Raw genomic sequence first — 14,521 nt, forward strand, 5'->3', positions numbered from 1 at the left:
GACAATAGGGACTAGAAAATTCATCATTAAGTGGTGTGGTCATTAAGTGAGGCATCACGTGACTGCACCTGATTTTACAACCGTTTTTGCCATGCTTGTTAAGCGAATCACACAGTTCCCCATTGACTTTGCTTGTCGGAAGCTGGCTGGGAAGGTCGCAAATGGTGATCATCTACTATGGAAAGCAGTGTATGACCATCTGGGGGTGGGCAAAGGAATATTTGGAAGAAATGGCAGAAGAGGAACAAGTTTTATCTGACAAGACAGAAATGGCATTGAAAGTGGATCTACAAATGACAGGCTATGAGAATGAGGTGGAAAGAGATATTTCATTGGAAATAAAAAAGAAATTGATTGATGCTTTAAAAATCAAAAGGGAATTACAAAGAGTAAACCAAGAGAGTGACCTGGATAATTCTTTTATATTGGATTTACAAAAGAGTTTTTTTAAAGTTTGGATGAATCTTGTGAGAAGGGGTAAAAAGCAAATGAAAAGAAATCGAGTTCTACAATATTACTTGAATGGACTAAAGATTAAGATTGTTAGAAGTAAAAGGAAGGAATATAAAGTTGGTATATTTACTTTTCAGTTGGGTTTCAGGCCTGGATATGGGACAGAAACAGCTTTGGTCGCACTTTTGGATGGTCTCTGGTGGGAGGGAGATGGGGGCAGTGCATCCATCCTTGCTCTTCTTGACCTCTCAGCAGGTTTCAATACCATCGACCATGGTATCCTTTTGGGTTGGCTAAGGGAGTTGGGGGTGGGTGGTGCAGTCTTGCGCTGGTTCACCTCCTTCCTCCAGGCCTGGTCCCAATCAGTGTTGATAGGGAGTGAGAGATCTGGCCTGTGGCCCCTCCCTTGTGGGGTGCCACAGGGTTCAGTACTCCTCTACTTTTTAACATCTACATGCACTCATCTGTTGCCACGGGATAAGGTATCATCAATATGCTGATGATACTCAAACACTCCATCCTGGGTGACTTAAGTGAAGCTGTGACCACCCTCTCTTGGTGCCTGGAGGCTGTAGGTGTCTGAATGGGGAACAACAGGCTTCAGCTGGTAAGACAGAGTGGCTGTGGGTTGGGGACCCCTCAGCATCCAGGAATTTACCATCTTTGCTTCTGGATGGGGTTGCACTGCCCCAGACAGACCTGGTATGGAATCTGGGGGTCCTCCTGTACTCATGACTCCTGCTCGAAGAGCAGGTGGCAACCGTAGCCAGGGAAGCCTTTGCACAGCTTCGTGTTGTGCACCAGCTATGCCCCTTCCTGGATCAAGAGGCCCTCCGAGCAGTCACTCATGCCCTAGTCATCTCCCACATAAGCTACTGCAATGTACTCTACATGGGGCTACCCTTGAAGAGTATCTGGAAGCTACAGCTAGTTCAGAATGCAGCCACGTGAGCAGTTTTAGGAGCTGCAAATAAATATGTTCAAATAAATATGTTATTTTTGGCAATCCTTAATGTATTTTTGACACCAGGACTGAAATGACAATGCTTTATGGACTTGTTTATAGATAAGAGATGGGACATGGGAAGAAGAGATGATTGGTTGTAAATTAAGAGGAGGTGAAAAGTTACTAAAATTGTTTATAGTTGTTGTGATGAAGGCTGGAAGTGACTTCTTTACTGTATATATACTTCTTTTTATTATATTACTTTTCTTTCTATTCTCTACTTTTTTTTCTTTTCCTTTGCACTTTTTACTTTCTTTCTACTCTTCTTTCTTTTGGTTTGTATGTTTTTACTATTGCAATTATAATCTTTAGTAAAATTATTATTATCCAATGGTGTGAAAACAGCAAGGAGAAAAGTGTCCAGAAAGGATGGGAAATTCTACTGAATGAGATACTGCACTGAAAGTGCAATCACCAACAATCCCTGTAAGAATAAAAAATGAAAGAAACCTAAATAGCTGAACAGAAAAAGAGACATGTATAAGAAGTGAAAAGAGCAGAACATAACTAAAGAAGTTACAAGGTAGTTTCTAGAAACTGTAAGAACTCTCAGAAACACTAAAGTTCAGAATGAGCCAAGGTTTGAGAAAGAAATCAAAAATGACAAAAAGAGAGAGAGAATGAGAGAGAGAGGGAGGATTCGTTGGGTATGCTAGAAATAAAAAGAGAAGCCAGGTTCATTGCAGAGAAGTACAGAGTTCATTGCAAGGAGAAAGTGGTGAATCATTAAGGAGTAATGGTTGAGAAGGAAGAACTTCTTCACTCCTATTTTGTATTGGCCTTCTGTCAGAAGGGAAACTGTCCTACCTGGTCATGATTATGACATTGGGGAAGGAAGGGACTTTGGATAGGCAAGAAGAGGGTAACACAGAATATAGCTAGGGGCAGATCTGCACTTCTGGCATGACCACGGGCCACCCACCATTTTTGGAGAGCAATAATACATATCATCCTCAACCACCCCCAAGCCTAATGCAATGTCTGCCTGTGATTTCTGGCTCTATGCCACAAGTATTTTCCCTCTTGCACCAGTTCAAACTGTGCTGCCTGTTTTGCATGCTGCACTCCAATTCCCTATAAGCAAACCCCTTCATTCCAGTTGACTACTATGCCTAGTGTAGTATAACCTCTTCCTTCTGGTTGCTGGTCTCTGGCCTGCACTGCCTTTTTTTTTTTTTTTACAAGTTTGCCAATAGAATGGTGGAAAAGCTGGACTTTTCATTTATGGAAGTGACATGATGGACCTACCACCATTTTATTGATCCTACAGTGCAAGGATAGAGCTGTTTTTGTTTGTTTTTACTCTGTGAAATTGAAAAGAATTCTGACACTTTCTCCTTCTAGCCCAGGTGATAGGAATAATGATAAAAATAAACTGTGTGCATGGTTTTTTTTTCCTGGTTCAGGAAAGATAAAAAAGCAGATGAACGCAAGGAATACTCACCAGTTTTGTTGGGCATGCTACAGGTAGGTCCAAATTCTACCACAGAGAAATCTTTTTCAGAGAAAGATTCCAGAGCTTCCTTAGACTGAAATATTTTCCAAACTGATTCCTACATACACTTTCCTTCATAGGAAAGTGAAACATGGGCTAGATAGGGTACTCATTAATGATTCTACTCCAGTTTGGAGGAAAGTATCATGTGGAGTACCACAGGGCTCTGTCCTGGCTTTGTGGTTTCCAAGTCATTTTTATCAATGACTTGGAGAAGGGAGTTGAAGGGATACTTACAAAGTTTGTAGATGAAATTAAATTAGGAAGGATGGCTAATACTTTAGATAAAAGAGAAGTTAAAAAGATCAGGATTTAGTACTGGGCTGAAATGAATAATATGGAATTTAACAGGGAAAAATATAAACAAATATATCTGGGTATGGGATGGGGCAGACCTGGTTTTCCACTAGTACCTGTGAAAGAGATATGGATGTCCTTGCAATCACAAATTAAATGGAAGCCAACAGTGCAATACAGCTGCTAAAAAGGCAAAGTGGGTTGACAAATTGGACAAGTTCAGAGGATGCGAATTCTGGCCATTGACTGTAATAAACTACAGTTATAAGCCACTTAGTGGACCAAGTGAATGCTATGGATATAGTACAGTTAGACTTTAGTAAGGCATTTGATAAAGTAGGTTATACTCTCTTTCTCAATAAATTGGAACAATGTGGGATGGATAATCCTATTACCAGATGGATTCACAGTTGGATAACAACTGTATCCAGCATATGGTCATTAATGGGTCTATGTCAACATGGAAGAGAATATATGATGGGTACCTCAGGGTTCTGGCCCCAATACTTTTCAAGATCTTCATAAATAACTTTGATGAGATTGCTAAACCTCCCACAAAGCTGAGGGAGATTGCTAAATCCATAAAAGACAGGCTGAAAATTTAAAAGGATCTTAATAGACTTGGGCATTGGGCCCTCTCCAACAAAATGCAGTTGAATAGAGAGAAATGTAAGAATCTGCACTTGGGCAGGAAAAACCAGATGCATAGGTACAAGATAGGTGGTTTAGCAGTAGTACCTGTGAGAAGTATCTAGGAGTTTGGTAGACCACAGATTAAGCATGAGCTAGCAATGTGCTGCAGGTGCTAAAAGAGCCAATGCAATTTTCGTCTGCATCAACAGTGTAGAGAGTAAGGAAGATGGCCTTGACTGAGATAGGCAAGTACTGTTACCTAGGCAAAGAGGGCTGAAACATTCTTTAAGTCCTGGGAATCAAAATAATGTTCAGAAGCAGATCAGACAAATACCTCCCTGCTTCACTAAGATATAAAGGAGAGGAGGTAAAGCACAATCAGACTTGGCAAGATTCTGTTATTGTAGCCTATCTCAATTAAGTATCTAGTCTTCTTGTAGAGTCGATTTTCTGGTTTGGACTACCTAGTGGGAAGGAAGTGATACTACCATTTTATGTTGCATTGGTCAGACCACACCTGGAATACTGTGTCCTTTTCTTGCAGCCACAATACAAAAAGAATGGTGAGGAACTCGAAAGACAGTAGAGAAGAGCAACAAGGGTGGTATGGGGTTTGGAGGCTAAATCCTATGAAGACTGGCTAAAGGAACTTGGTGTGTTTAGTCTAAAGAAGAAAAGACTAAGGAGAGACATGCTGCATCTTCCAATACATGAGGGCAGAAGGTGTGGATGTATTCTTCATAGCATCCAAGAGTAAGACAAGAGCCAGTGAGTAAAAGCTTAACAGAGAAAGAAAAAAACTCTGGATCTAAGGAAAAATTTCTTGATTGTGAGAGCATTCCTGGGGATGGCTAGCCCCCTAGAATGCCCTTTACACTCACGGATTGATATGGAATCTTTAGCCATCTGTATTTTAGCACATTTTATATTTTTATTGTCTATTTATTTATATTTATGGTATTTATAATTGTATTGACTTTTATATTTTGCTTTTATTGTAAACCATCCAGAGTCCCTCCTTTTGGGGGAAGATGGACAGTGATAAAATTTGATAGATAGATAGATAGATAGATAGATAGATAGATAGATAGATAGATAGATCAAACAAAGTAACAGCTTGCCTCCTGAAGTCATGGGTGCTCCATCACTGCAGGTTTTCGAGAAAAGATTGGACAGCCATTTGTCAGGGATGATATGAGGATTCTTGCACTGGGCAGAGTGTTGGACTAGATGAACTTCAAGATATTTTCCAACCCTATGATTCTATTATTCCATCCTAGTCTAAATCAACAGCAGCAGGTATGACTGATCACTACTGTAGTACTGGCTAGGCTAGAAAAAGTTTGAAAAAAGCAGTCCAAAAATGACAGTCCAACTGGAACAGTCTGAATACTACAAATCATGCCTTTTTAAAAGCTAAGTTTTGAGCTAACCCTCAAAACGTATGTTTTATATAACATTTGCAGCTCTCAAAATAAATATTCTGAGAATGGAATTGCTTTGCATATTCCACAATAGCTTTACTGATGGAATATTCCTCTATACAAAACAAAAACAGAACACTTCCATAACAGAACTGCACTCCTAAAGGAAGATGTCTCTCTTCCAACTCACCTATAGCCTGATGGCAGACAGAGAATTGCCTTAATGAGCAATTTTACCTGTTGATCACTATGACATAATTTGGAAAATCTGGGATACTTGTGAACTATAACAAATTTACTTCGAGGAAAAAGTGATTAAGATGATTCACCCATCTGATTAGAAAATTATTCAATAAATTTGATGAAAATACTTGTTTCTGCACAGCAATGTATTGCATTTATATACTACTTTTCTCATAGTGCTTAGTGCACTATGAGAAAAGTGCACAACTTTTCTTCCTGTTTTAGGGAAGAATAGTGCACAACAGGATCTTCCTGTTTTACTTACACAACAACCCTGAGGGAGAATGATTGGCTCAAAGTTATCCAGTGAACTCCACAGATGATTGCTGACTTGAACCTGGGTTCTAGACCAGTATCTTCACCAACAAAAACACAGTGGCATACAAATGATATATTCTCTTTAAAAGCCATTTCCAAATACTACACACCATTTCTATTCTTTTCATGGCTGATCTTAAACCAGATATATGCAATATTTGTTTAGTTTTATTTCAAAAGACATCTGGCTTCTAAGTATTACTTTCTTGATCAAAACAGAAAAGGCTGAGTATGTTTTGATGCATGGGAAAAAAATTGAAACAAAAATTCAGTTTTTAATGCCCTACAATGGTATTTACTAAATCAAAAGTTCTTTCTACTTAGAATATGTTTAGTTTTGACAAGAATTGACTAGAAACAGCAAAAAGAAAGAAAGAAATATACATAACATCAACAGGTCTCACAAAAGAATACTGTATCTTTCAAAATGGGTATGCAACATTCTGAGGGCTGAAAGCCACACTCAGTCTTTGACTGATATGCTGGGATGTATATCAAAAAGGGGATGGAGATAAAAATAAACTTGATTTAATGTAACATAAAACAATAAATTAATCTCCATATATTTGATTAATTCCCCTTCTCATTTTCCAAATTATAATTTACTAATTATAAGTTAATTAGGAATTTACTTTCAGAGGATCCACACCAAGGTTTTCAGGAGTGAGTCTTATGTATCGTATCGTATTGTATTTCTGAAGAACTCTCAGGGTCTCAAGTATTACTGAAAACATTTACCTCAAATGCAGCACATGATTTGATTGGGTACAGGTAAATATTGGTGATTGTAATCGTCTTTATACCATTTGGCACTTCTTCTACTGAATTAATAAAAACTTCAGGCATGCTGATTTCTGGATAACTCCTAGGCAGCTGCAGATTTTCTTCTGGCTTTATCACTGTTGTGCAGTGGTAACTTAGCTGTAAATTCTTGATTATACTTTTCAGAGGCTGTTCATTTGCATTCTTCTCATCATGAGTGTTGCTATCCTGTTTGGGAAATGATGTGATCTTTGGAACAATCTCTCTCTGTGATGGGCATTTTACCAAGTTGTAAGCAGGTAATCTAATACTTATAATGAATTTCAAAAACGCTTGGGCATCTTCAAATGTAGACATATAGCCAAATGAAATTCTCACAGACCCAGTGGGATGTCCATCGATTAAGTCTATGTCATCTCCACACACATGACCAGCCTAGTTAGGAACAAAATACAAAGATATTTTGTAAACTTTATTAAAATATATTTATTAAAATATGACATACTTTACTAAAGTTACAGCATAAAGATTCTCTATAAACACACTCTGAATACTTTAAAGGCATAGTTGATTTGGTGATCCCTCCTTCAGAATAAGAACCATCTTTACTTTATATAGTTTCCTATAAAGTTGCATTCCTAATTATTCATTACCTGTGAAATAACCTTCACAGAGACCTGGTTTGATAAACTATTATGGAGGTTTGGACAACTGTTCCTCTATAGGGAAAACAGGAAGTAGCAGAAACTTTGGAATTAACTGACCACAAAATACTGGTGTTCTTAAGAAAAACTGAAGCTGAATGCATATCTAAAATTTCAAAAAAGGAGATCTTTATAATCTCAGAGCAATTATAATACAGGATTATATAGTGATAACATATAAGACTCGTAATATAGGATGTGTATAGGATTCCATGTCAGGAGAAATTAGTGAGAAACATAGCCGTCAAGAATAATTCTCACCGAGTGTCTTAGGAGAAGTAACATTATACAAACTTGACAAGTTAAAGAGAAATGGGCTAAAAATAATTTGGGAAGCAAAAATGAAATGTAGAGGTAGAGGATGTAGGATAACGGAATACTTGAAAGAACTTTGTAACTGTAAGAACCATATCGCTGGGTGTATTTAAAGAGAAGGCTAAACAACTACTTGTCAAGGGTGCTTTAATTTGGTTTCCTGCCCTGACCTGGGGACTAGCCTAAATGGTCCCTTCCAACTCTATAATTCTATGGGTTTGAGAGGATGGAGAGAAGTATCATCAGGCATACTTCTGCCCCCTGAAATGATGTCAGGAGATGCAGGTTCTATGATAATAAGGATGCAAAATGATCTTGTCGCATAACTGTCATAAAATGTTAGTGTTGTAAAAAACCAAAAAGTTAAATATACCCTAAATATATATAAAAGGAAAAGCCTAAAAATCTGTGTACCTGTGTAAGGCCTGGCTTACACACTGTTCAGAGCTATAGTTGGCTGGTTCATATGTAATTGTAAGCTATAAATCACAGTTTACAAGCTACAATGTCTGGGTTGACATATCATTCAAAGTCAAAATCAAGCCAACTTGTTTATGTAAGCCTCTTGGTGCCTTACACAAAAAGTACAAGTTAAAACATTCATAAATAAAACCACCACTAAAAGAGTACCAAAATAAAAAGATAAAGGTAAGTAAAAGTAGGGGTGGTGATATTCACATCAGGGGAAAGCTCTCCAAAATGATTTTGGTTCTCAAAAGCTTTTTCTTCCAACTAAACACAAAAGGCTTAAGATTAACCTGTTCAGAATGTATGTTTGTATGAATGTATGTATGTTTGTTTAAAATATATATTTAGCAGTGTAAATGAGAAAGTAAATTTAAGATAGTTTTTTATGGCTAATTTAAACCATGATTATATTTCTGTTACATTAAATCATGGATCAAATAGAATGATCTTGGATAAAGAGTTTGCATTGCACATAAATTAGAAGATGGCATTTCCTTGCATGTTAATGATTTTTTTATATTGTAGGACCTTGTTGGGAGTGTTTGCCTAGAAAAAGTGGGACAATTAATTGAACTCTGGAGTCCTTGGCGCTCTCTGAGCCTTGTTTTCTTGCAGATGTTTCATTGCCAGACTAGGCAACATCTTCAGTGCAAAGAGGAAGTGGGCCTTGCTCTAAGTTTATATACCATGGCTTGATGGTATCTATGGATGTGAAGAGAGATGTAACATCGAATGATACCGTGGTATCATTCGACGTTACAGCTCTCTTCACATCCATAGACCCGGCGCTAGTGAAAGAATCCATGGCTGCAGTTCTGCGCAACACACCTGACCTAGCCAAATACACCAGAATAGAAATACCCAGGATAATGGACCTCATCAACCACTGCCTTATAACCTACTTCCAGTTCGATGGAAAAATATACCAACAGATCAAAGGGGATCCCAGATCATGGGATCACCAATTTCAGGATTTGCAGCAGAGATTGTAATGCAACATCTGGAAAGGATAGCACTCCCACACATACAACCCAAAGTATGGATCTGGTATGTGGATGACACTTTCGTCATAATAGAAAAGAAACAACTGGAAGAAACTCATGAAACCATCAATAACATCTTTAATGGAATAAAATTCACAAGGGAGGAAGAAAACAACAACACACTACCATTCCTGGACATCCTCATCAGTAGAGAAAATGATGGTAAGTTAGAAACACACGTCGACAGGAAAGCTACCCACACCAACCAAGTGCTCCATTGGTAACAAAGTAACAATCCAACCTCCCACAAGAGAAGCTGTGTAAGAACATTATTCAGGCGAGCACTTACACACTGCAGCAACCCAGAACACCAGAAAAAGGAAACAGATCATCTATATAGCATCTTCCAACAAAATGGATACCTTCATCAGAAAGTGCCTCACTACCCAACCCACTACAACCCAACCAATGGAAACTATGAAAAGGATAACACTGCCATACATCAGAAACATCTCAGAAACCACCAACAGGCAGTTACAACCACATGGCATCACCGTAGCACATAAACCAACTAAAACTCTTCAAAACATATTAAGTAACCCAAAAGACCCAATAGCCCAAGAAGAAAAAACGAGTTATTTACAACATACAGTGCAAAGACTGTAACAGCCACTATGTAGGACAGACAGGCAGAAGACTCGCAGAGCGCATCCACGAACACCAACTAGCAGTCAGAAGACACAATGAGAACTCCTTAGTCTCACAACACATGGACAGACTCAATCATAGTTTCAACTGGGAAACTCTGAGCATCCTAAACCAAGCCAAATCCAAAAACGCCAGAGAATTCCTGGAAGCCTGGCACTCAGACAAAGCAGCCATCAACAGACACATGGAGGTAAACAACGTTTACATACCATTCAAAAGAGACAACAGAAAAGCCAAAAGACCAGTACACTCCCTTGCTAGCAGTCAACAGCCAGATACACAAAAATCAACACTAGGATTAACACCAGATGAACCATCAGACAGCACAATACACCCTAATCAAGGAACTTTAACTCAGGCAATCAACCAAGCAGCAAAGCACAGCCCAACCAAAGAACTCCCAAGGAGAGAACAACACCCCTACCAACACAAGCTGGACAAACCACGGTATATAAACAGAGAGCAAGACCCTCTCCCTCTTTGCACTGAAGATGTTGCCTAGTCTGGCAATGAAACATCTGTAAGAAAACAACAAGGCTCAGAGAGCACCAAGGACTCCACAGTTCAACCCTGAACTACAAATATTGGCTTTGATTGGTTAGATAGATGTTCTTGGTGTTTTAGTTTTGGTAAAAAGTTTCAACTGGGATACTCTGAGCATCCTAAACCAAGCCAAATCCAAAAACGCCAGAGAATTCCTGGAAGCCTGGCACTCAGACAAAGCAGACATCAACGGAAACATGGAGGTAAACAACATTTACATACCATTCAAAAGAGACAATAGAAAAGCCAAAAGACCAGTACACTCCCTTGCCAGCAGTCAACAGCCAGATACACAAAAATCAACACTAGGATTAACACCAGATGAACCATCAGACAGCACAATACACCCTAATCAAGGAACTTTGACTCAGGCAATCAACCAAGCAGCAAACAACAGCCCAATCAAAGAACTCCCAAGGAGAGAAAAACACCCCTACCAACACAAGCAGGGCAAGCCGTGGTATATAAACTGAGAGCAAGGCCCACTCCCTCTTTGCACTGAAGATGTTGCCTAGTCTGGCAATGAAACATCTGTAAGAAAACAACAAGGCTCAGAGAGCACCAAGGACAGGTCAACCCTGAGCCACAAATATTTGCTTCAATTAATTGAACATATACAACATGATCTCTATTTACTTTAGCTGGTAACACTGATATACTGAACACATACAGACCTGGAGATTCTTTTTGATGTCATCGTGGCTAATCCCCAAGTGCTGCTGACAAGCTCCAGTATTACAGAAGCAGCCTGTGCGCATATGTATGTTGTAGAGTCCAGCCAGTTTGTCCACCTTGTTTCAGAAAGTTCCCCCCGCCCCCCCAAAAAAGAAAGATTCTTAACACAGGAACAAATAAATAATTAAGGATTTTTTACCTCTATCACTTAAACAATTTTAATGATGTTCATGCAATACGAAGAAAATGCAATAATCCTAAATAGATTTTATAACTAAGTACAGTACAGGATATCATTGTAAAGCACTTTTCCTTTTACAGTATCTGTCTGGCATAATGGTTTAAATACTGAGAAAGAAAACAAATGTTTAATAATAAATAGATATGAGAATTTTTCTAAAATTTTTAATAGTGAAATATACCACCACCACCACTGCACACACAAAAAGATAAATAGTGCTTAAACAGTGAATAAAAAGAAAAAAACTAGATAATTTTTTTGGTTAGAATAAACTAATAAGACAAAAAAGAGAAAAGGCTAATTAATAGGAAATAAAAGAAAAGGTCCATATAATATGCATGAGTATTGATATAAAATTAAATCCTTTAGGTGGACCATATAAAAATATATTGCTTCATCTTCTTATTTTTAGAACAGAAAGACTTTTCAAAACTAGGCAACAGGTTCATATCCTGAATTAAGAGAATAAACTTCTTTGCATTTAACTAAAATTATTCTCTTTGCTGTGCCCCAGGCTCAAGAGAGCCAGAGCTTTTCATGGGATGATTAATTCCATGTTTTAGGAATATAGTTCAACATCATGTTATGGTCTTTATTTATTTCCAAAATTGCACTGACATATATAATGGTCTGAAACCAAAATGAGGGTATAACTGGACTATTCATAGATCATATGTTAAACAGCCTTCAAATTTCTTATGCCAGCACAAAAAAAAATCTATTAACCAATCCTTTTAAAATATTCTTTGAAAGGTCCAGGTAAATAGGAAATCTTATTTTTTGATGATTTAACATTTCATTCTTAAATCATAAGTAGTACATTTTATATTTCTTAACATTTGCACCCACTGATTCTCCAAATAGGATATTCCCGTTCCTCACTCTACAATTCAGATATTTCATCTTACTTTTAAAGTTATTATAAAATTGGATTGTTTCTGTTCAAGCACTGCATCTCTTAAGGAAACTAAAAGGAAGATACCCTTAAGGCTGTAAAGCATCCAGACCATACTATTTCATTAGTAGGTTTCAGTTGTATATGTATATGCCAAGTGAATTTGTTGGTATTCAACATAAAATAAACATGGAGTTTAAATGTTTAATGTGGAATATAAATGAGGCAAATGCCCCCCAGAAAAGGAAGAAGGTATTTTATTATTTGAAGAAATTAAAGCTGGATGTAATTTGTCTACAAGAAACAGATATAAGAAACAAAGATAAAAAATATCTGATTTATAAAAACTTGGGAGAAGAATTTATCTCAGCTGGTACAAGCAAGAATAATGAAGTTACTTTGTATATAAATCTACAATTAAACCAAAAATGATATTATCTGATGACCAAGGCAGATATGTGGAGATCAAGATTAACTTGAATGGTATTAAGTAAAATTTTACTGTTGGGGGTTTACACCCAAAATGATAATAAAGCTACATTTTTAATGGACTTAAGGGAAAATTAATGGACTTGTATGAAAATTGGTGTCTAATGGGATATTGGAATGGAGTGGACTGCCCTCAACAAGATAGAACATCTGTAAAAGGGACTAAAATAATGCAAGGTAAACTACCAAAAATATATATTGTAATGATGGACAATCTTGAACTGATTGATATTTGAAGGCATAAAAATCATGACTCTAAGGAATACATTCTAATAAAATATCTTCCCTACTGTTTTCAGATTTGGGTTATTCCACAACATCAATTTCTCATGTGATTCGAAATAACAACATAACCACTTACCTATTAATTACCAAATGTACCTGGAAGTTTTCAAAATTGGAAATAGAGAACCCTGGACTTTAAAACTTCCCAAGATTTCAGAGATGTTATATATTTATACTCCAAGTAGACCCAAAGAGACGAATTTTCAACAAAGATCTTATTCCAAAAGAATATAGATGTTAAAATAAAAGCCCAATGATACAGCAGAAAATCTGGTAAATTAAAGCCACCTTCATTGTAAAGTTAATCTCAATTTGGTCAATGATTTTCCATGGGCTTTAGTCTGCCATAATTTTTTTTCTCATTAATTTATTGGTGTAACTTTTAGGGATTAATTCCTCTTAAAATATGCATTAATCTTGTATTATATTTACTTTAATAACATTAATCTTGTCCCAAAGACTTAATGGAAGTTTTAACTATTACTGAAATTACAGCTATATGTATAGATATTTAATTTAGCACATTGTGATATGTTTTTAGAAAGATATAATCCCAAGTATTTTATAGGGCCTGTAAAAATCATAATCTCTGACAGTATTCTATAGATATAGTAGATCCCAAAGGCAGCAAATTAGACTTTTTTCCGACTAATAGTAAAACCAGAGTATAAACCATATTGCTGTACCAATTCAATAAGCTTTGGCAATAACATTGTATAATTCTCCAGAATAGCCATAATATCATTAGCATTGTTATGGCCAAAACCTGGCTCACCTAAAGCAACCAAATCACTTTAAAGATATGGTCAGTAATTAGAAACAATTTGGTTTACTGGGCTACTGGTCCCTGTCTGATTCCTCTCTTTGTTGCTACTCAGGGTCAATTCTGCTTGCTGTGATTGTTTTCTTACAAGGGGACTTTAAGCAGTTCATATGTATTTGGGGGGGAGGCATCTCATAGGTTTGGCTGTAAACACAGCTCACATGTGTATGGAGGTGATGGTACCTTTTACCACCACAGCATTATAGGAACACATTATATGCCACCATACCCTAAATATCTTGAGATTGTCTAATAAAAGAAGCCAGTCATTCAAGAACCAAACTGAAGATTAAAGGAGACAAAGGGCATCCTTAATGGGTACCATGAAATAACTTGATAGGTTGAGAACAAATCTATTTGTAATAATTCTAATAACTCTAGGGTTATCAAATTGTAATGGACAAATGATGGTGGAAACCCTTAACTTCTTAGAATGTACTTCATACATTCAATCTGAATCATACTGAAGGCTTTTCAGCATTCAACAAGATTAGAAGCCCTCATTCCAATTTATGTGTTACAATGTCCAAAATATCAATCGCCAGGTAAATGTTCTCAGATCCTTCACTGTTTTGTATAAATCCAGAGTGAGATAGGTGGATTATACATTTATATTCTGTAACCTCCTGAACAGAGATGATAATTTTATGATTATGCAAATGGTTTGAACATGAATATGTTGCTGCATTTTGTTCAGATGCAGAACAAGGCATCAATGTTTCAGGTAGAAAATGTTTCTGTTTTAGTTAGAGAGACTGGAA

General features: G+C 37.0%; 1 protein-coding gene across 5 annotated transcripts in view; it reads right to left on the reverse strand.

Annotated features, from left to right (window-relative positions):
• The window catches only part of MOCOS (molybdenum cofactor sulfurase), a 114,255-nt gene that overhangs the window by 46,594 nt on the left and 53,140 nt on the right, over positions 1–14,521 (reverse strand). For 2 of the 5 annotated variants that reach the window (XR_010067786.1, XM_063300313.1), the window contains exons 7-8: positions 11,027–11,143; positions 6,608–7,066 (exon numbers count right to left, since the gene is read on the reverse strand). Coding sequence is in view for 4 of the 5 variants with exons in the window: in XM_063300313.1 (XP_063156383.1) it covers positions 6,608–7,066; positions 11,027–11,143 (576 nt within the window). In the remaining variant the exon portion in view is untranslated. The remainder of the gene's footprint in view (positions 1–6,607; positions 7,067–11,026; positions 11,144–14,521) is intronic. The other 3 variants (XM_063300315.1, XM_063300316.1, XM_063300314.1) reach the window with 3 other exon arrangements.

This window comes from Candoia aspera, chromosome 4 (genome assembly GCF_035149785.1).
Source record: "Candoia aspera isolate rCanAsp1 chromosome 4, rCanAsp1.hap2, whole genome shotgun sequence".
Taxonomy (NCBI): domain Eukaryota; kingdom Metazoa; phylum Chordata; class Lepidosauria; order Squamata; family Boidae; genus Candoia; species Candoia aspera.